At 37.2% G+C, this 22,519-nt stretch overlaps 1 protein-coding gene across 3 annotated transcripts; it reads right to left on the bottom strand.

Moving 5' to 3' along the window:
• Positions 1–522: 522 nt before the first annotated feature.
• Positions 523–22,251, bottom strand: LOC139936098 (UDP-N-acetylglucosamine transferase subunit ALG13-like). Of its 3 annotated transcripts, none has more exons than XM_071930817.1 (21): positions 21,951–22,251; positions 20,079–20,162; positions 19,443–19,493; positions 18,821–18,867; positions 18,363–18,435; positions 17,606–17,687; positions 17,332–17,495; positions 16,529–16,661; positions 16,143–16,207; positions 14,901–15,001; positions 14,364–14,497; positions 13,375–13,585; positions 12,767–12,923; positions 12,470–12,599; positions 11,656–11,721; positions 10,386–10,423; positions 9,420–9,657; positions 8,799–8,879; positions 7,934–7,974; positions 7,185–7,470; positions 523–6,769 (listed from the first exon to the last, which is right to left on the bottom strand). In XM_071930817.1, exons 1-21 carry the CDS (start codon positions 22,065–22,067, stop codon positions 5,709–5,711), a joined length of 3,360 nt encoding a protein of 1,119 aa, XP_071786918.1. In that variant the 5' UTR covers positions 22,068–22,251; the 3' UTR covers positions 523–5,708. The 3 variants fall into 3 exon arrangements, with proteins under 3 accessions (XP_071786918.1, XP_071786921.1, XP_071786920.1); XM_071930820.1 differs by having other exon boundaries at positions 523–6,076; XM_071930819.1 differs by having other exon boundaries at positions 7,185–7,434.
• Between the last annotated feature and the right edge of the window lie 268 nt (positions 22,252–22,519).

Below are 22,519 nucleotides of genomic sequence, written 5' to 3'. Positions count from 1 at the left end.
CCCAGACATGGGTAAACTTAAAAGTCACTGCTGGAAAAAATCTAAAACATAGAATCCAGATCTTTACATTTAAATAATGGTATATTTCCACCTCTTAATTACCCTGGAGTTATAGATTCCAAGGAACTTTTGGAAACAGAATACCCGGATCTAGAGAAGTAGATCAAAAAGCATCATTTATAAAACATCATTTTGTTTACCAGGCAGACTTGAAATAAGTCTGAAAAAGTCTGAGTGCTTTCAGGAGGAGTGCAGATTTTTTTGATTTTTCTTTAGGTTTTCAGATTTAGTTTTCTTGAACACAACTTCATTTCACCACAGAAAAAAAATGGTTCCGGTATCTCCTTTATAATCAGTAAGCCTTCAGAATATTTTGTTTATATATAATAATTTGTTATGCAATGATGTGGCCATGATATCTACCCCCCCCCCCCAATACCCCATCTCCCAGCATTGATCTTAACTACCACAATAAATTTGACAATAACAATACAAAACTCCACACAAGCTAAACACTGTGTATAAAGAGCAGGAACATTTTATTATGTCAACATTTTTAATGCGCTACATCTTTTTGGTTAGAACTTTGGAAGTTTTGAAATCACACCCTACAGTGGATCCACAAATAAATAATGCTTTGGAATGAACAAATATAAAATCATATACTAAGCTTAATGGCATTATTCAACGCGTTTATCAAATCATTGTTAAAAAAAATTGCAGAAAACAGAAGGTGAATAAATAGTTACGAGTCTTCGCTACTATAGGATCTTCAACATAAAGAACATATTTTTAGCTAATGTGGCAGTCAGTCTGACATTGCACAAAATATTTGCTTACAAAGGTTGACTTGCATCTTCTAAATAAAAGTTGAAATCAACCTAAAACAAGCTACTGTAAAGCCCAGATGATACCTCCTGCGAATTCTTTGTGCAAATCGAATTTTGATGTCACAACTCGGTTTTCACTGGAAATATTTCAAATTGTTTGATGCATTCGCAGGAAGTATGAACCGGGCTTTAAACTGATATTGACTCATTGCATCTAAGTCACATGCGGCTAATGTACGATGCCGTAGTTGCCCTTTAGGGAGTCAAATTGCACATAATAGCTATGGTAAGCACTTAAACGCCAATATATAACACAAAGGGACAATGATTCCCAAAATGGTGCAACTAAAAAGGTGATTGTTTTGCTTAAGTCAGGTGAAGTGGTCAATCTTTTTAACAGAGATAGCAGTCTCTTAACATAAATAGAAGTCTCATAACATGAGCCAATTTTGTAAAGAACTGCTCAAGCACAAAATACAATGTAGGTTAGCACAACAAAAATACGCTTGCCAGAATAAAGTTACCAGCCAAAATTAGGGCTAGAGATAGCAATATTGCAACAGAGGGGCAACAGAGATAAAATAATCCAATTCAATCAAGAGACCTTCCAAAGTTTTTCAGCATTTTCAGGTTTGCAGAGAGCACTATGGATGAAGAATCCAACCTCCTCCCCCAAATGATAGAACTTATCATCATCTTCCTGTCAAAATTTGTGAACCTCATTTAAATAACATGCTAAATACCTTATAAAAGTCACCAACATATCTGACCCACTTCCTCTCTCTTCATACTCTTTGTGCCCAGTGCAAAAATTGAAAACTTTGGATGGCCCCTTACTATTAGAACTATACAACGCAAAAGATGTTTTGTTTTTATAAAAAACTGGAGAAATACCATGTCAAAGATAACTTGAGCTTAGAACAAGGATTGGTAATTTTAACTGTTTTTTTTTAAAAACTGTTTTACCGTACTTGAAAATAAAATAACTTTTTTTACGTTTGATATATATAAATATGTACATTTAACAACACATGCTACTACATAATATAACAAATACTAACAAACTTTGTTAGGTAAATAAACAATATTTCAAACTTCAAAATTTGGCAACATTCTAAATTAAAAACCCAGGAAATAAAATTTCCAGATGAGTTTTACAATAAAACTATAATCACTGTTTTAGTATCAACATGGCTGAATAATATAGTAAACAAAATAAATTTTCAATACCATGCAAAGCTTTGAAACCTAAACCATGAATTTATAAGTTATATTAAGGCATCTGAAAGGTACAAATATATCAACTTTTTTATCTTCTTCTTTTTAAATCTCAAAATACACTTTCACAAAACCACTTTTTTTCTTGGTGGCACTGATTACACTGATTTAGCCAAAAATAATTTATGACTGATCATTTTACAATATCAAAATCTTATTACCTTATAAATGATCACTGATGCAAAACTAAATTTTAATTATTAATTATGATTTCTTTTTCTGATAATTAGTTTGAAAGACAAATATGTTTTGCCTGAAAACGGTAAGCCATAACTATGAAAAACCAAATACTGTTTATGAACAACTTTTAAACAAACCAAAACCAGGTGCACACAGCCCAAAAACTACAAATACTAACGCATACTTATAACATATCGACCCTCTTAAAACCAGGCCATACACACTTATTATTATTATTATTAAATACAATCAGTTTGAATAAAGTTAACTACAATGAGCGTTTTATTTAAATTAGAAGTCCTCACATGGGCATTAATTATTATTATTTTCTTCTTCGAAACAATACAAATTTGAATTTTTTGCAGAGGAGGGAAGGAACAATTGATTCTAGTTTTGTCCCACATTGATTTGTGAGAAACAGGGAAACTCTGAAGTTTTTAAGATCTGTGGAAAACCAGAAGAGCATCACATGGCTCAAGAATACTCAATAAAATTTGTTTGATTTGATTTTTCACCGTCCCAGTAATTGCAAACGCGGCAGGGTGCCCTCAATGCAGGACAAAACTAAAACTTAAATAGAAAACATTACCTTTTGCAAACTGATTCAAAATGGGCAAAAATCTGTTTTGAAAAATACCATAACAATTGTCTTAAAATTACTAAAAACATTTGTAACATTTGAAACATCACTTGAGGAATAAACTATACAACACAATTGAAACACTCTTAAAAAGCACCTGCGCGAAGGTAAGAATTGATTTCAAAATTCAACAATAACGTATTCTATAACACACTTCTCAATTTTTGAAGCAATTCTCCGGACAATCAAATAATTATTCTACAAAATTAGCTAAAACCCACTCAAAGCATTTACTAATTCAAAATATAAGTGGTTTAGAATTTTTGTATCTTCGAGTATTTTTTTACACTTTTTATAATATTTCAATATCACCATTTTTGCATAGAATACTGTATTTAAAATTAGAAATATATTTTACCCTGTAAATATTTGGCATTTAAGTTAAACGAAGGCACTGAATCCAGTATTTTACCTCAGTAGATAAACACTAAAATATATTTTAAACAAACAATTTCAACCAATGGAATAAATCTGTGAACTTAAAATGAACTAAGAAAACAATACAACACCATCAACGAAGGTAAAACTCAACTTGGAAACAACAACCTTTTAAAAGCTGCAAACATTCATTTTCACTTATCTCAACTAAGGTTTTTTTACTTTTTCTTTTTTTCTTTAACTTATAACATTCACTAAGAAAAAAACAGTTAATCCTTAACTTATTATCAATCCAAATTAACACTGACAAAGACACGTATTTAAAATTTGTCATAAACAGATAATCTATGGTAGGTTCTTTATACAGTATTTTTTCTAAACCAAACATCATATAATCAAAACGTGGTTTTGGGTTGTATACAGAAATTCCTTCTTTTTTTTTGGGGGGGGGGGAATCAAAAATAAAGGGGGACAAACATTAATTTTAAATGTAATTTTGTACTGCTGGAAAAAGGATTGTCTTACCACGATAATAGACTTACACCAGCTTTAATCTTGAGCTAGGGGTAACGCCAACATTCTGCATTATTATGGGTGTGATTTGGGTCAAATTTATTTTCAGTCATCAGGTTAAAACGGTGGTGGGAAATAATTTGGTTGTCAAAATGGTGGCAGGGGGCAAATCAATTACCTGGGGGAACCCCCCCCCCCCAACCCAAACTAAGTGCTGTCGTTGATTCAAAACATTTTCAGTAATCCATATCACAAAATCAAAAAAAGACTAGGAGTACCTCCCCTGACCATTGATTCCAAAATCAACACAAGAACAAGATATACTCTTAACCGATATCAATAAAGCCATCTTACTACAAACACGTTACTGTACCGTATAAAAAATATCAGAAACACCAAAGCAATTTTTGCACCTTTTTTCTTCTTATAGTCACAAGACATTTAGTTAATCTTCATATTATTTTCATTGCAAATTAATTTTATCTTTTATATCATCGAGGCTCTCTGCCAAGATTATCATTTAATACAAAATAAAGTAGTCATATAATAATTCTTTTCTTTTTGCATATTTTTCTGACTCTTCTCCATTCTTTGGAACATTATATAGGAAAAATAATTTGTATATTTTGTTTTGCATGTCATTGAAAAAAGGTCAAATTTATTTCAGGAATGTTGTCCCGTTTCTTTGGAGTTTTATAAATCTGTTTTAAAACACCAGAGTAACAGATAAAGTTACATTTTTTCTTGTTAATACAACACCATCAACCACAATAATTGAAAGGAAAAAAAAAGATTAAAGTTAGTAAGCCCATAAGAACCTTCTGTTGCCATATTATCACATTTACAGAAATCACAAAACTTCACATCCATTCAAGTAATTTATACCAATCCCTTGCATATGATTTCATAAAGTAAAAGCCTGTAACATTTTGCCGTAGAAGTACTCACTGACTTTGAAGGGTGGCTTTGGCTACAGCTAAGGCTAGATCACTCTATCTTCTTATATCTACATTGCCTCTGAAGAAAACATCCTCAGCCATAGCCAGTAATTTGGACATGGCCATAGGCTGAGTGGCTTTGGCTACAGCTATGACTAGATCACTGCATCTTCTTATATCTACGTTGCTTCTGAAGAAAACAGCCTCAGCCATAGCCGGTAATTTGGACATGGCCATAGGCTGAGTAGCTTTGGCTACAGCTATGACTAGATCACTGCATCTTCTTATACTACATTATTGCCTCTGAAGATAACAGCCTCAGCCACCAATTTGAGCTCAGCGGCTTTGGCTACAGCTATGGCTAGACCACAGTATCTTCCTCTACTTCATTATTGCCTTTGAAGAATACAGCTCAGCCATAGTCGCTAATTTGGACTCAGTGGATTTGGCTACAGCTATGGCTAGATCAATACATCTTCTTATAACTACATTATTGCCTCTGAAGATAACAGCCTCAGTCACAGGAAAATATTTCAACTTAAACATGGCTTCAAAGTGATTTCGCATAGCATAGAATGAAATTTCCTCCAAGCCTAACTATGGTCATATTACAAATTATGGAAGACACAACAAGATGGCTGCACTTTAACAATGGAGTTAAAGTTACGGTCAGCTCAGCACGAGAGAATTAGACAAAGAGTAAAATTTATTATTATCTGAGAAAATAACAACTCATTTTTTCATCAAACAGACATAAAAAGTCTGAACTCAGATAAAAGTCTGATATTTATCAACGCTGTTATTACTTGGGAAGTTTTAAAAGTTCCGGTGAAACCTAAAAGAGTGTTCTTGTGAGAAGTAACATTAGTTCTTATACACAAAGTTATTACAATAATTCTCAAAGAGACTGCCAAAACCATGGAGGAAGGTACACATGAATTTAAATAATCTTTAGTGGGTTGCAGGTATGTAAAGTGCTGGCGCTGAGGCCGGTGCAGTGTTTGCAATGAAAGTGACAGGAGGGCTTTGCCCATAGGCTACCGTGGGTACCTTCACTGGGCTACCATAAGGAAATGCAGGTTGCCACTGACCTTGCACTGGGTACTGATAGGTGCCAATGTTACCTGGTGGTGCTGGGTGGTAATTCACATGTGCGTAAGGCTCAGTTTGAATGCCCGTTGGATTAGCGTGTGGGTTGAAGAAGGTGTTTACGGGTGCTGGTGGGGGTTGCAGTGTTGGCTGCTGCTGCTGCTGCTGCTGCTGCTGCTGTGCAATGTGCTGGTGGATGGGGGACTCAATGTAGTACGACTGGGTGGGTCCTGTTTGAGACAAACGAGGAAGGTGAATAGTAGCGTTAGTATTTTGAACAACTGGGAAGGGTGACATGGGAAATACTCCCGGGCTAACAACATCAAAGGGAGATTTACGCCGGGTTGGGGTGACCAGACTCCGGGCAGCACTGGAGACTCGGATCTCTGGAGGACAAGCTGGAAGGAATGGAGAGGGTGACCGATTATCAATGTGAGCGTTGGCGCCGTGTTCTTCAGACCGTGGTGTGGGGATTCTCAGCGGCATGCTGAGTCTCATGGGGGTTGTCATTGCAGATCTCGCCGCACTGTTACCTACTGCGGAATCGGTATTAACAGCAGAAAGAACAACATTATCAGAATCACATTGCTGCTGCTGCTGCTGCTGCTGCTGCTGTTGCTGCTGCTGCTGCTGGCCCTCTAAACTCAGCTGTGAAGCAGATCTTGAGATCTGTCTATCGACATATTGTTGATCTTGAACTAGAGTTGAAGTTGAGTCGTGAGGGCTTGAAGCAATGGTGCGTGGCGGGAAAGTGAAATATACAGCGTTCATTGGCAAAGGCAGCTGCTGATGTTGTTGCTGTTGTTGTTGTTGTTGTTGTTGTTGTTGAACACCATTCAGTCGTTCTGTTCCTTTGTTTTTCAGGTAGGGTGAAGATAAGGTCGACTGCTGATTGGAAATCAAAGCCACATCTTGTTGACAACCTAACAGTCAATTTTAGCAAAGTTTAAACAATCAGAAACACCACAATAAAAATTTAAAACATTAAATCTTGCTGCAGAATATGTACAGGGACGGTCTTAGACATTTCTTTATACTCTCGTTTACCTGTACTAAAACCTGCGGCTTGAAATATATTAATTGTATTTTAGCTCATAAGGGAATCAACAGGGGAGGGTCCATTGCGCCTTTTTGTATGGGGCTAATGAAGCATGTTTGTGCATCTGCCTAGTGCACAACCCTATGTGTTGGCCTGAATGTGACTAACACATTTCATGGGAAAAACTTATTACTTTATAGGTAACAAATTAGGCTACAAACACAAAATAAGCCACATAAAAACTCAATAAGTATACCCGCCCTTTAAGTGCAAGATGAGTTAGTTAGTAAGCTGCTTACCGTTGGAGGTGCATACTCTCTGTTGCATACCTTCATCCACCTCCTCCTCAGAAGCATTACCACCAACAGAAACAGGACCCTCCGGGGAGTAATGTGTGGTGACTGAAGTCTGCATCACATGCTGTTGGGCTGGCTGTTGGTGCGGAGTCTGTGACACCATGGCGCAGGGAGGGTGGTCAGGTGACTGCTGCATAGGGAGCTGCTGTTGCTGGTGCTGTTGCTGACTCTGCTGCTGCTGCTGTTGTTGCCACTGTTGTATTTGGAAGAGGTAGAGGCGATGGTGATACTGTACAGAGGATAGTTTGTAAAGAACCACAGCCTAATGAACTTGAGAGAAATATTTTTTCGACGGAGAACCATAATTTAAATAATTTGTACACTAAGTGGCAGGCTGATGTATTCAAAGACCTCAGACCTTAACCTTTTATTGTTAAAGCAAGAAATTACCTCTTTCTAAAAAAAAAAAAAGCGCTCTTCATAGGGAGCCGTTTCTCACAATGTTTTATACTATTATCAGCTCTTCGTTTCTCGTTACCAAGTAAGTTTTTATGCTAACAATTTTCTTGAGTAGTTACCAAACCATTTTCATTGGTTCTAATTACTCTTTGCTTGTATTGTAAAACTAAAAATGTCCAAATGGTTCTTTGCCTTTTCTTATTGTGAGTGCAGAAATAAAAGTAACATTGAATTGAGTTAAACTTAAATGAAATGTTACCGAGACTTTGACCAGTTTTGTTGAAAATCCTTACCTCAATCCCAAGGTTGTAATAGTAGCGCATAGTAGATACATCTGTAAGAAAAGAATCAAAATGAAAATCAGTTTGAAAATCAGTTTGAAAGCTTTGACTAAAAACTTTTATTCTACCCAAAAGTCAACTCAGTAAACATTTAAATCTTCTTTAGATATCAGATTTCTTCCATTGAAGCAATACTATTAATATTAATAATAATAATAATAACTAGTTCTTATAGTGCTCTTTACAGGAATGTATCAATGCACTTTACATTAGTGCCCTGGTCATCAGGCCAATACATTCCTGCAATCTTGTTCAGATGCCGTGGCGTTCCAAAGGATTTTCGAAGACAATATCAACCTCTACCCTTGCATTACCCTTTTATGGGTGAAGAGAAACAATTTTAATGAAGTGTCTTGCTCAAGGACACAAATATCATGGCTTGGATTCGAACCAACACCCAGAGGACTAAACCACCAGAACTTGAATTTGATACTCTAAACCGCTCGGCCATTTCACTTTTACTGTTTGTACACAGGGCCCTTAGGAAAACCAGTTGTAATACCGATAAGGCTACCCTGTCTCAATAAATCAATAAATAAATTTTCTGTTGCTTCATCAATGTCAAGTTCTACTTTATAAAGAGCAGTTTGGATCAATACCTGATAAAGGGAGATCAGTTTGGATCAATACCCGATAAAGGAAGATCAGTTTGAATCAATACCTGATAAAAGGAAGATAATTTTGGATCAATACCTGATAAAGGAAGATCAGTTTGGATCAATACCTGATAAAGGAAGATCAGTTTGGATCAATACCTGATAAAGGAAGATCAGTTTGGATCAATACCTGATAAAGGAAGATCAGTTTGGATCAATACCTGATAAAGGAAGATCGTAGCCATTTGGGTCTCTGGAGGCTGTGGCAGAAGCATTGACAGGTCCAGTCAAATTATCAGTCACTGAAAAGATTTATAACAACAAAAACACAAAATATAAATAACTTTGGTGATTGGCACAAACTAACAATTTTGTATCAAACTAGACAATCTGCTGTAAACACAAGTTTTTTGTGGATAGAAAAGTGATTGTGGCACTGATCTTTCTAAGAAATAATTTCATGTATCAATCAACTTTTCTGTTTATTTGTAGCAAGTTAAAACCAACAACTAATACAAAAATTAAACCCTAACTGATACTGAAAGCTGAACCTAAATTCAATGAAATTCAAATGGGCTTCATTACAGGATTCAAACCCAAGTATGCCAGTGGATTTTTTTTTTTTCACAGGACTCAGGAAAGTTCTTAGTTTCCAGTGCTTAATACAGATTGGTGTATGGGTGAGACAATGTTTGAATTGGTTGCATCAGCTACAGCTACAGCTAGATTTCTGCGTCATCGTGTGTGGAAGTGTAGAACTTCCTTAGCAACACCCTTAGCAACAGTCATAGTCGCTAATTTGAATATGGCCCAACAAACCCAAGATCCTTCCTGATACTAACATGGAATGACCATCGGGTAGAGTGGTATCCCAATAGGCACTCCTGCATTGTAGCCAGGCATCATGGGAACCGATGGCGGGGATGGGGTGTTACCGGCCGAGTGGCAGGCATTACTCCCACTGGTGCTTAGAGTGGAGTTGGAAGAATGCCACTTTGGAGCGTTAGGGGAGTAGTCATGGGGGGTAGCTGTGTTCTCCCGTTGCTGATTGGTGTGGAAGTTGTCCCTGCTGAAATGATTCTGAAGAAAGGAACAAATGAAATGTTATACAAAGTAACTATGACTAGTAAACTTGCAGTAACAGTAAACAGGTACAACCGTGTGTAAATCTTTTTTTGGTGGAGTGTTCATTCTGAAAAGAGCCGGTGTGGTCTTGAAGTTTCAAACAGCATGATAGTATCATGAGCTATATAGTATAGTGAGCATGAGATGGTAATAATAATATAATAATAATAAAGAACACTTAGTGGAGCGCCGGTATCCGCCTAAAGAAGGCGCTCATGGTGCTTGAGGAGAGAAAGACAAAATGCTTGACAGCCCAACAAGTGATGGTGTCTGGGCAAATAGGTTATTTTACAGACCATAGAACACCCACTCTTCCCAGCCATTATCACTTATAAGTAAGGCTGTTAGAGAATCACTGCATCATCTATAACGCTCTCTAGATATGCCTCCCTTATCTTTAGCAAGGCAGTTGCGAATATATATTTGGTTTGCAGTAACACTATGTGTATCTACTTGCCAGGTAGATTATGTTCTTTTGAGAACTTGTCTTGCTTTACATTCTACTACCCTGCTAATACCGCGGAGGAAATTCTTTGAATTTGGGAGACTTCTCAGTTCTGACAAGGCAGTTATGCTTGACAACTTTACTTAGAAAGTGACAGTGGCTGGGCAAATCAGCTGAACAAACAATAAAAAGCCGTATTATTTATGTGAAAATAAGATATTGATGAATGATGACATACCCTTCCTGAATTAGGTGCGCCTTGCCCATCACCTCTTCCTGAGGGAAAAATAAAACACAACAATTTCAAGAAGTTTCCAGAATTTCACAAGCGATATCTCTGAGGAATACATACATGAATCATATTTCTTCTTTTCATGATCGGATCTTGCAAGTTGGAAACAGTCTTGCCAAAACATTGATGATACAACTTGAATAATTGCCAATTCCTGAATCACTTATAAATGAAAAACACAAACATCCTTCAAATCCCACCCGAGTAACATGCCTGTGATATTTTTTCACAGGACTCGGGAAAGTACTGAGTTTACAGTGCTAACACACATCGGTGTATGGGTAAAAAACCAAAATAAATATTCTTTAACCCGATGCAAATTTAACATCTATTATATCGTTGCGGTACCCGCTGCCAAAACATAGGATTCGAACTGCCTCGGTAGTCTAGTTGGTAAGACACTGCTCTAGAATTGCAAGGGTCGTGGGTTTGAATCCCACCCGAGTAACATGCCTGTGATATTTTTTCACAGGACTCGGGAAAGTACTGAGTATACAGTGCTAACACACATCGGTGTATGGGTAAAATAAACAAAATCAATATTCTTTATCCCCGATGCAAATTTAACATCTATTACAAACATCCTTGATGTTGGGAGACTGAATCATGCATCTACTAGGAGGGAAGGGAGTCTTGCTAAATAAGGACACAAGTATCAAGATAAGGGGGTGGATTTCATAGAGCTGCTTAAGCAGAAAATACCGCTCAACTCAGCAGAAATGAGCAGGAAACCAGTCACAAATTGTACATGTGATATGGTTGTTTTGCCTGTAAACATAATTTTGCTGTGCTTGGCTACTGTTTGTGCTTAAGCAGCTTTATGAAATTGTACCAAGGACTGGTACTCGTGCAAAAAGGCTCAGCCATGACACATCAAAAAGAAGAAAGTTTGCATAGCATTGCTCTTAAATAATGACTCAACATGACTTTTAAATACCAACTTCAGGCATGGCATTTGGTCCTTGAAAAATAGTAGTACAACATTTGTTTAAGCGCAAGGGCTGACCAAAACTTGTTCCTGTATGATTTCACCATTTGTTTAGGTTATTTAATCACCATTTTTCTTATTTTTTTCTGATGGTTCAATGGATTTTTCAAGCTATGTTATCACCATTTTCCAAATTTTTCTGAGGGAAAAAAAAATCGGAAATCCGACTTTAGTTGAAAAAATATCGAGCCCGCAACTTTCTTGTGATTCATACATTCATATTATTACCATTATCATGAAGAGACATGTCTTGAAATCTTCCCTGGATGTTCTCACCTCCAAAATTTCCTCTTCCTTTAAAAAAGAAAAGACCAATAACAAAATGCTCTTTGATTATTTCTGCCTGTTGTTTGTTACTATTTTAATTTCGTACAGAGGCTTGGGATCCATTGATGCTTTCTAAGCATTATTTATTAGTATTATTATTGAAATAATTTTAAAAGAAATGGTTAATCTTTGAGTTTTTCAAAGCCTTCCTTCATAAGTAAAACTCTGCTACGGTCAACATGAGAGAACATGAACAACCATTTGTAACCTTTTTTTGCAGTTTTAGACGTGGGAGGGAAAAAAAAACATAGGGAAAACTCATGCTGTATGTTCTGAATACCCAAATCACATGAACGGATCCAGTTGCTGGATAAATTCTTCTCCAAGGTCAAAGTAATTGACAGTTCAAACTTAAAGGCGATGTGAAAAGTCCACAAAACACAAGATTCACACACCAAGCTGATATTTCATCAGGGTTTTTGTAAAACATCTTCAAGGGAATAAGCCTTTTTGAGGTATGGCGGACACAATGCAACAACACTGTAAAGTTGTGGTACATTTGTGCGTATTGACCATAGAAATAGAACGTATGCTATTTAGTGAAGTGGGCATTATAGGCGACGCTTTAGGCGACGTTTACACAGAAACCTAATGACCACCAACATGGTGAGCGTGGCATCAGGCGTATCACACCCGCCATACCTCAAAAAGGCTTATGGAGTCTGGATGGAGAGGGCGATTAAATAAATAAAAACTTCAAAAGATAACTCCTTACCATCAAACATGGCAACGGGAGACGGTGTGTTCATTCTCTGGATGGGAGAGACACTTTTCCTGCCTTCCTTTCTGAATTTATCCCACAGGTTAACTGGACTTGCCAAGTTGATGCGACCAGACTGATGTCCCTGAAAACAACCAGAGAGAAAAAGGCCTCATAATAACAATCATAAAAATAGACATTTGTAATGCGCCAAATCAATCTAAAGAGATGTTCAATACGGAGAGACAATGTTAACAAAACAATACATGAAATCAGCCCCTACTGACAGAAAGGAACATCTTCCAGACTTACCGGAAGAGCAGGAAATGAGTTGGAGTCTCTCTCTTGAAGTTCAAAGAGAGCAAGAGATTCTTCTAATGCTCTCTTCTCATCATACTCTTCTTGAACCATACTATTTGGATAGGAGTTGTGCATCGTGTGATTACAGCGACCATTTCCTTTACCTTTCCTGAAAAAAAATAGTTTCAGGGGGGGGGGGGAGGAAAGGTTAAAATTAATTTGAATTGCTTCGTTAGGTTACAGAAATTACACCGAGGCAATTGCCTTCGTTACCCTGGTCTTGACCTTGGGGCCTTTTTAAAAATGTATAAAATAAAAGTGCCCTCAGCGAAATGAAAATTTGAAGACGAAACTTCAGGCCTAAAAGTACAGGATAAGTTATTATCCAAAATGTTTTGAAATAATATGGATTTTCTAATATAGTGACCCATTTATATAGTGACCTATATTAATATACTCTACTGCGAATTACAAGAAATTCTGAATAGAACAAAGAAAATTGACTAAAGCGGAATGTGAACCTGCGACCTGCGGATTAAGGTAATGAAACCAGATATAAACACCAGCCCGGTGAGCCATATTGGCTCGGGACAGACTTTACTTCTACTTGATTGACTTACTGATAGGGAGAAGTTGATCTTGGACTCTGTTTGTCGTGTTGCATCAAGGGGCGGATGAATGGCGGATGCTGGTGTGGTTGACCGTGGTCGAAACCTTGAGAGTTGTTTGGAGGGGATGGAGAGGAATAGTGAGAGTTGAAGGGAACATTTGGCGGCTGACTCATCATCGGACCAACTTTCCTCATGGCCTTGGCTTTCATCCTATATACTTCTAGATTCAGAATACAAAATGGATGTTAAGTTTTAAAAACCAAGAAGAATATCTTAAGGGAGAGGGGACATTTGGCTATTACTCCAAAAATTAATGACCTTAAAAACGTACTTGGTTATGATATGTTGATATTATAAAACATTGTCAGAAACGACATCGTTGAACTAATGAAGCCCTTCTCAGGCATCTGAACGCACAAAATTTTGTGCAACTTTGATGACAAATTCAGCTCAGCATATATTGGGATACACCAAGTGATGATACTGGTCTTTGACAAGTACCAGAAGTATACCCTGCCTTTCAGGAACTCAGAAAGCCTGGAAGGTCTCAACTTCTCTCTTATTATAATTTGGTTTTTACCCTTACACCACTGTGTATTAAGCACTGCATACTCAGAACTTTCCAGAACTCTGTGGAAATAAATCCAAAGATATATCACTCGAGTAAGGTTCAAGTCGGAGAACTTTGTATTGCTAGAGCAGATGTCATATCACTAGACCACCGAGCTAGCCCGGTGGCTAGAGGTGAAAGGTTAAAAAACAAATTATAATCTACATCCTCGATGCAAAATTATTTTCTTTCTTATTACTACTACTTTGGTTTATAACAAAACAAAAAACAAAACATGGTTGGCAGTCAAAAGGTGGCTAAAATAACTTTACAATTAAAGCATTTTAAAATGATTCATAAATACTAAAAAAATACTTATTTGAAACCGTTTTACTGCAAACCTTTAAGAAAAGGTGGCTAAAATACACAAAATGACGTCATGACCAACCTGAATCACTTGCCACTCCGTTTGTGAACTTATGATAGTAGCCAGTCAGATTCTTGTAGTGTCTGCCACTAAGAGGGCTCCAGGGTCGATGACTTGGATCAGTCGGTCGGAGATTCTTCATCGGAATGGTGTGTCTTTTGAAAGCAAAAACCAAAAGTCAAGAAAAACAAAAACATGACTTATAAAAGTGCTTCAAAGTGTGCGGAATTGTGGTCAAGAGAATAATGAATGACAAAGCACACACACCTTCAACAGAAAGAGTTAAGCCCGATTCATACTTCCGGCGACTGCGAATTTGCCGTGCTCTACTCTTGCCAAATATTTGCAGCGAAAACAGGGCTGTGACGTCAAATTTGCTTAGTCAAAGTAAGTCATGAGTAAAAATGTAATTTGTAATTTTGTTTAATTTGAGGTCTTCCACATTTAAAAGCAAATCTAAAATGTTTTGTGAAGAGTGAAAGTCGTGGCTAGGTGAACTTCCAGAACGGTTTAGTGGTCACAGATCTCTTTTTATAAATTTAAGAACGAAGGTCTTACTTTTCGCCCAAGTCTTCAATGAAAACAGTAACAGGACCGTTGCAGGATTGCACGTCTTGGATGTGAGCATTGTACATCTTCTTTGGATCATCAAGAAACACCTTAGAAAACACAAAAATCATAAATGGTTTGTTAATATCAGTGGCTTCTTATAAAGCGCTCCGGTCCATCACTTAATGATGCTCATAGCTCTTCAACATTATTACCCCTTGTCACTGGGCTATTTATTTCATTCCTTAACCCACTCAGCTCCCTTGGGAGCATCCAGCTTGTACTGACAAATGTCTGGTGCACTAAGCTACTTCACTAGAACCATCTCTGCCCTCCTAGTTACCTCACTCCGATGATTTAAACCACCAGAACTTGAATTTGATGCTCGGCCATATCACTCCTTGTTGACCATTGATGGAATGGAGGATCATCCAAGAGTGCCAAGTACTTATGTTCCTTAGGTAAACCCTATAAATAGTAGATTGAAATCTACAACATACTCATAATGAAGTTGGATTGGACTTGATGGTGGTTATTCAAATATGCCATCCCCCAGAGAGCTTAGGGAACCAAAACTAAACTCAGAGGAATATATATACTCTACATAATAAAAAATGGAGACAAATTGCATGTAACGATATCATAAGCATGCATGTACCAATGCTTGAAATGCTTGCTGCACATTAGCACAACTGGCTCCTTAAAATGGAACAACCAAGAATATTGTGTAAGTAAGATTTGAAACTTTGCATGGTGGAAATACGTCCGCAAACCTTTCTATATAAGAATATTGTGGTAAAGAATTGAATTGAATTTAAGAAAAAAAAATGTCAGGGGAATTGGGTGAATAATAATGTTAACTCATTACTCAACTGTTGCACTATAATAATGGTGGTATATCTGATTTCATGTAGAGCAAAGCAATTTACTCATGCAGTCCTCCAAATCTAGAAATACATACTCAATCAACAACATTTGTCTTTCATTAGAAATGGGTTCAATTCAACCTTGACTAAGAGGCTTTTCACAATTATCAACAAGCAAACAAACCATACGCTGGGAGGGAAGGGGTAATGCCCGCCACTGCCTGCCATACACTATAAAAACAATAGCTTCTTGGCCATTTTGCACCGTTAGATAAGACACTTTTTTTTTAAGTCAGATTCACTGCGTCTTGTATGCAGGAATTTAGGGCATTACATAATATCTGTACGTTCTTTATATACTTCCTTTATAAGTCATATAACATACCTGACACTTATCTCCAGGTACGTACTGCATTCCCGATGCTAACAGGAAATCTTGATGCTGTTGCTCTGTTTAAAACCATCAATAATAATATGTCAGTAATGTTTAAATTGGCAGGTTTCTATCAGGCTACAAGCCCTTCAGTCTGGTGGATTTTCACCCAAATTCGGGCCCTGCAATTGTTGATTGCTTTACCTTTTTCAAGAAAATTTAAAGGCTCAAGGAGATTTTGAGAAAATCTTGAAAAAATCACTCCCTGTCAACTAGTTACTGTCACAGCACCTAAGTGTCTGTACAACAGGTTAACCTTTCTGATGGAAAGTCTTTATATTTATCACAGACACATTCTTAATAAAACGTAAAATAGAACTTTGAGCCTGGAATCTCACCCTTTCGTTCCTCATTCCATGCATCAAATTCCACATTCCGATAAATCTCTGGATCCAATGCCTTGGCGACCCTGTAGGGTAGAGGAGGACGTCTCTTCTCTTCATGAAATCTCCCATAACGATCTCTCCCATCCTAACGACAACAAAAATTCAAAGTTACTTCATGAACTTCAGTATTCCTCTTGCACCTTCAATCAGGAGGCTGCCCACCTTTGGGCGCGTTTTCCCCGTCAGAACCAATAACTGTTTCGGTTGAACTTGCCATTGGTTGATCACTGGCAATTGATCGAAACAGTTATTAGTTACTGCCACGAAAACACACCCCTTATTACACTTCCAGTGACCACCTTGCTCATTTTCTATCGCTAATAGACCCCCTGAATATGATGTCGTACGCCAAAACAGCCACCTCAAAACAGCCACCTCACAGAGGTCAATAAAGAGCTATCATTGGCTGAGAGTTGTGCGATATACAAAGGTAACAGAATTGTTAGCACCCTCTACCACCGAATAAATTCTTTCATGACATGTATTCATTATTGATTACACAACTGGAGCGTCTGTTTCTATTGTTTGACATCAAAGATGGAAGTCATAAAAGGGGTCTATATCACCACCTGAGAAATCATGTGCTTGATGAAAGTGTGCACATTATCACTCTACATGACCAAAAAGATAAACAAGTATTGCGGAAACAATAAGAAGGACTGAAGAATAGATAATATGGAAGACAGTATGAACCACGCAGTTTATTTTTATTTTTATAATTAACGCAAATTCAACTAAATCTTTGTTATAAATACCCTTTCTATTCCGCACTCTCTATCATCTCTTTCCTTCAATCCCTCAGCACTACAATTACTGTCTCTTCTGGGTTTCTTATTGGAGCATCTTAAGATGTCGACTGCTTCATCCACCTGCTTGGAAAGCTTGAAGACATCCTTGTACAAAATCTCATAGATGACCGCTGGTGGAGGTTGTGGGAACAAAATAAAGATGTTAAGCATTATAATGCCCAAATGCATGTGCAAGACTTCCACAGTCAATCAAAACGATTTAACCAAGTGAAGAGTTTACCTTGAGTAATGGCTGCATTTTCTTGGAACTTTCTTGAGAAGACACTGTCATAGTGGTTGCCATGAGAGAAGCACAACACAACCTAATAAAAAATAAAATAACCGTTTTGTTTTTCATTTATAATGACAATAAATTAAAACATACCAGCTTCTAATTACCCACTTGTTGCACACACTGCGCGATAATAATGACAGCGCCCTTTAAAGCTTTTGTTTGTGATGTGATGGTCAATGTGCATACATGTAGTACCTGGTGGATAGTTCATGTTTCCACATGTCCAGCCACAAGCAGACTATAGTCTCGACGACAGAGTCCCTTTAAAACATCTGCTCTAGAATGCATAGATCTGAATCAGAATCGAATAACAAGCTAAAATTGGTTCCCAGAAATTCTAGTTGTGTTGCCATGAATACATGCAGTCAGAAAAAAACCCCAACCACTATCATTACCGCCAAACCACTTGCCACCACAAGGCGATATACAAAGGTAACAGAATTGTTAGCATCCTCTACCACTGAATAAATTCTTTCATGACATGTATTCATTATTGATTACACAACTGGAGCGTCTTGAAATCAAGACTAATTGTTCGCCTGTGGATTTTGTTTGGGGAGGACTCAAATAGCAATGAGAACAGGATTGAGTGATTTTTCTAGGATGGCGTTGGTAGAGTTGGTGGTCATCACTACACAAGGAACTCTCAGAAAAAATCCATAAATTTAGCAAACATTATTTGACGCAAAATGGTAATTCTAACCTTGTCTGGGAAACCATTCTGGGTCACGTTGAAAGCACCCATTCCAGGTTCCTGATATACATGGAAGTCTCTCCTAAGGACAAAAAATGTTGCCAAGACAGTTAACATAAAATACTCACTTGTTAAGAATTAGCAATGAATGATTAAGATTGTCTTTAGGCATTTATAAATAATGGCTTAGCCATCAAAGTGCAACCCTAATAAAATTAATAATAATAAAGAAACTAATAAAGCGCAGTACTGCAGCAAAATCGGAATCAAAGCGCTGTGTACAATACAAAGCAAGATAAAAAGATAAAAACTATGAAAATACATTAGCTGTTACCAACCAAAAGGTCCTATTGTATAAATGCAAAAAAAAAAAAATTAATGGCATGACATCAGTTAAAAGTTACAACATTACAACATGAGCATATACAATAATCAAATGAAAGTAAAAAGTTTTTATCTAGACTTACTTGTACATAAGAGACAAGGCACTTATCTCAACTTGACCAGCCCATTCCTACAAAAAGAAAGAGAGAAGTTAGAACAGATGAAAATATAACAGCGTTTTAAGTTTATGTTTCTGCTTGTTTCACATGTATTTTCTTGCAACTTTGATGACCGATTGAGACCAATTTTTAACAGATCTGTTATTTCATGCATATGTTGGGACACACTGGCGAAAAATCCTGGTCTTTGACAATTGTCATACATGTCCATTGCCTTTAACCAAGTAGGATCAAGCAGACCTAAGTATTTTCTTGACCCTAAATGTTCCTATACATTTGTGTAGTATTTGGTGTGTATCAGTGTTAAGGAGTAAGTGAGTCAAGGCACAGAGGAGGAAATGAATGCAGGTCAAGTTGGTTTTGATGCAAGAGTCAGAATAACGGACCCGTAGCTGGCCAGGGCCCAATTTCATAGAGCTGCTATGAAATTGCTTGTTACTGGTATCCAGCTTTTGTTTGCTTTAGCCTGAAAATCACGTGGAAATTTGAATGGTAATCCTGTTCTTATCAAGGAAGAAAATTTCATGCCCTGGTCAGGTATGCCACTCCTGCTGTCAATCACCATAATGTAATGAATCATTTTTACCTTTGGGTTTTTCAGCTTGTAGAGGTGATGATCAAAAGGTCCCTCAACAAACTGGAATTAAAAGAATCATAACCATCCAAATGGAGAAATCTGAGTTCATGAATTGTTATGCTAGAAGCAATCCGGTGGTAACTCGTAAGACTCGTAATCTCTCTCATACAAACATTGGCTTAACGTCTATGATTTTGAGTATATAACAGTAAAAATATTGTCATTCAGTAAGTAGACAACAAGACTTGTAGTAGTCATTGTGAAATCAGTGGTTAGCTTGGTAGGATCCGAACCCACAACCTTGGGATTGCAAGTCCTACAGTCTAATCACTGGACCCCAGCAACTTGATACCAACTAGTACTGCCACCAAAGAAAATTCTGAGGGACCGATCAAGGTATACTTTTCCAAACAAGTTTAGATGAACTATTTTGTTTCTTGAACTGTAGGAGAGGTTTGACTCCCATCACAGTCACTTCAAAAAATCCTAAATTGTCATTGGAAGACACAATATGAACTCAGACTTTGCGCCATTTTGACTGAAGTTATCGGTAACACGCTTTCAACACCCATACATTGAAGAGCATTGCTATCTCGACCAATGTAGTTCATTGCCCTCTTCAGTTGATTGACTCTTCAGGCTTACCGGAGCAAAGCGATCTTTGTTGTTTTCCATGTACTGGATACAGGCTTCTCGCACTTTGAAGTGAAGAGCTTGAGTGTGGAACACCTTAAAAGGTAGAAAGATAAAATATTACACAATTAAGGCCGTGTCTGAATTGGCGGCTACAGCTATATGGCTATGGCTGGACCCTGTGTCAACATGCTCTGAAGTATAAGCATCCTAAACAAAACACTAAGTGGATAGGGCTGAACCATCGCATTGAAGTATAGGGCGTCATTAACAACACCCTTAGCAACAGTTGTAGCCATAGCCACTAATTTGGATAGAGCTGGACCGACTCATGGAAGTATAGGATGTCCTTAGCAATAACCTTAGCAAATGTAGTCAAAGTCCATATTTCGGTTAAGCCTAAGCCAATGGCAGATTATTTTAATAATGTCTGGTACAATGACTTAATTGGTCACAAGTGACCGCTCAAATTACAGTATAGCAAAACAAACATTGGCAAAGCCAATGACCATTGTGTCGCAACATCTCGTCATCGCCTCTACATAAAATTTGTAAATTTGCAAAAACTTGCCTTGAAGGAACCATTTCACATAGCAACTGTCCCTAGTCTGAGGAATTTAAATTAAAGTTGTAACTTGTTTAGAATGTTAAGAAGTAGTTGACATTATTCAACTCTAACTTAAAAATGGCATTAATTTAGATTTTAGGAGATATTTTTTATGACAAAATAAATGTATGTCAAAGCTTATCAGAGCCTGAGACAAACAAAATTAGTTGACTTTACTTATGTTGATGGACCAAGTCATTCAATAAATTTTGTCCCTGTGAAATTCAACACCCCTCCCCCCTCAATTTTACCAAAGCCTATCCTAAAATCAGCAGGGAGGGGATGGTAAATACAAAGCATGTGACATGAAACACTTGTCTTTGTGGGTAGTATTTTTATATTTACAACTTTTTTATCCTGCCACCACCTTAACCCATTTAAAAAAAAAAAAATGTATCCCATTTAGGTAAATTAGATACTATTTTGTTTCATACTACGAAGAAATAAGAGGTGGCAGGATACGGAAACTTTTTCAATATTCTGAAAGATACAAACCAACCAAGTCCAAGCAAAATAACACATAAATAAGTAAAAAATTATTATTATTATTATTAGTTACACTACTAATGATTTATTAAAAACATTCAATTTAAGTTGACATATATAGGCAAAATTACATCATAAAATATTATATATTTATAATTATTGGAAAAGTTTCCGTATGGCGCCACCACTTTTTCATTCGAAATTAAATAATATAATTATAGTATCTACCTCGACTCAATGAGATATCCCTTTTTGTAAAAATTAGTGAAAAAGTGGTGGCGTGATACGGAAAGTTACCCCAATTATTGAACAGAAATATTGTCATAGAATCTGTTTAGGAGGGCAGGCCAATGGATAACTTTCCGTATGGCGCCACCAACTGTGACCTTTTCACTCATTTTTTCAAAAAGGGATATCTCGTTTTTGAGGTAAATTAGATACTATATTATTTCATATGGAATGGAAAAGTGATGGCGCCATACGGAAATTTTTCCCAGGTCAATTCCTCCACACCCAAACAAATGAGGCAGGGATCTGTGTACTTGCCACACTGTCCCAGCCCAGACTCAGACCATCCACTACCAAGAAGCCCCGCCCCTTCCTCCCTCCCCCAAATTCCAGTTCTTCAACTTTTTCTAGACTTCTCCATTCCATCCATACATTCACGGTTGTTGCCAGTTTCAATTATACTGACTTTTGAATACTTATGTTCATATACAAACACAAGCACAATTTAAAATACCAAATACTTATCACGTTTCCGACCTAGACGTATGCAAAATATTTCTCACCTGTTCTGCAACTGCACGGAAAAGGCAGGAGCCATCCTTCGCGGTGACTTTTCTGTACAAACCAACTGAAGACAAATAGTCGTCTATCGGCTCAATAATTCTCTGGAACCGACGCATTGTGACAAGTAAATTACCCAACAAAAGGACCTCATGTGACTGCCCTATGTTGGGTTGCCCACAAATTAAAATATGCAGAAAACAATAATCACGTAGCAACGAAAAGGGTGAGCAAATTAACTAAATGCTGACAGCTTTTGCTTTCTGTATGACTAAACTGTCGCCATTTTTTTGTAATACGCAATATGCGTGTGTGTGGTTTTGAAGCACGCGTTTCACGGACGATGTTTACAGATTCACTTTTGCACGTGCTCTTCTTTTGGGAAACGGTTTCTGATTGGCTAACATACATTTAGACTTCGGCCACTGATGACCATTGACGCATTGAGTACAATTAGTTCGCTCTTCTACTGGCTTGACGTTTCTAGTAAAATTAATAATCACCAATAACAACGGCCAAAACATTGTTTTATCAGTTAAAAGCTTGTAAATGATGACTTGCTTTGTACACA

Source organism: Asterias amurensis, chromosome 4 (genome assembly GCF_032118995.1).
Source record: "Asterias amurensis chromosome 4, ASM3211899v1".
NCBI classification, from domain to species: domain Eukaryota; kingdom Metazoa; phylum Echinodermata; class Asteroidea; order Forcipulatida; family Asteriidae; genus Asterias; species Asterias amurensis.
The sequence above is the reverse complement of the archived record's forward strand: the minus strand, read 5'-3'. Positions and strand labels throughout refer to the sequence as shown.

What these genes read in the sequence shown, in the direction of transcription:
- LOC139936098 (XM_071930817.1), bottom strand. Translation starts at nt 22,067, where the DNA reads ATGCGTCGGTTCCAGAGAATTATTGAGCCGATAGACGACTATTTGTCT. An exon ending in AAATGCAGCCATTACTCAAG is followed by an intron (nt 17,496 to 17,605) that starts GTAAACTCTTCA and finishes AACCTCCACCAG; the next exon opens with CGGTCATCTATGAGATTTTG. An exon ending in CTACCCGATGGTCATTCCAT is followed by an intron (nt 8,880 to 9,419) that starts GTTAGTATCAGG and finishes AAATCTTTTCAG; the next exon opens with TGACTGATAATTTGACTGGA.